Source organism: Egretta garzetta, unplaced genomic scaffold (genome assembly GCF_000687185.1).
Source record: "Egretta garzetta isolate BGI_Z169 unplaced genomic scaffold, ASM68718v1 scaffold87, whole genome shotgun sequence".
Taxonomy (NCBI): Eukaryota; Metazoa; Chordata; class Aves; order Pelecaniformes; family Ardeidae; genus Egretta; species Egretta garzetta.
The window spans coordinates 3,427,291-3,427,997 of NW_009260286.1; the positions used below are offsets into that span (position 1 = coordinate 3,427,291).

Consider the following 707-nt stretch of genomic DNA (forward strand, 5'->3'; position numbering starts at 1 on the left):
TGGTGGTGGTGGGGGACGGTGCCTGTGGCAAGACCTGCCTCCTCATCGTCTTCAGCAAGGACGAGTTCCCCGAGGTCTACGTGCCCACCGTCTTCGAGAACTACGTGGCCGACATCGAGGTGGATGGCAAGCAGGTGGAGCTGGCCCTGTGGGACACGGCTGGCCAGGAGGACTATGACCGCCTGCGGCCCCTCTCCTACCCGGACACCGACGTGATCCTCATGTGCTTCTCTGTGGACAGCCCGGACTCGCTGGAGAACATCCCGGAGAAGTGGGTGCCCGAAGTCAAGCACTTCTGCCCCAACGTCCCCATCATCCTGGTGGCCAACAAGAAAGACCTGCGCAACGACGAGCACGTGCGCAACGAGCTGGCCCGCATGAAGCAGGAGCCGGTGCGCACCGAGGATGGCCGCGCCATGGCCATTCGCATCCAGGCCTACGACTACCTGGAGTGCTCGGCCAAGACCAAGGAGGGTGTCCGGGAGGTCTTCGAGACTGCCACCCGGGCGGCCTTGCAGAAGCGCTACGGCACCCAGAACGGCTGCATCAACTGCTGCAAAGTCCTATAGGCTGTGGCCGGAGCGTGGCGCTGGGCACGGCGCCTGGGTCACCTCTTGGCAGGCGGAGAGGAGCTGGGATATGCACGCACACGGCATCTGCCTGTCCCCTCCGCTGGGGGCTGGGGGGGGATTTGGGGGGGGGGCAAG

The 707-nt window shown here is 65.2% G+C and overlaps 1 protein-coding gene across 1 annotated transcript; it reads left to right on the plus strand.

Annotated features, from left to right (window-relative positions):
- Window positions 1–2: 2 nt before the first annotated feature.
- Window positions 3–650, plus strand: LOC104129594 (rho-related GTP-binding protein RhoB; the record flags this gene model as incomplete). Its single annotated transcript, XM_035897943.1, has 1 exon — window positions 3–650. A coding segment is annotated over one exon (567 nt), but the record flags the coding sequence as incomplete, so codon positions are not given.
- Window positions 651–707: the final 57 nt, after the last annotated feature.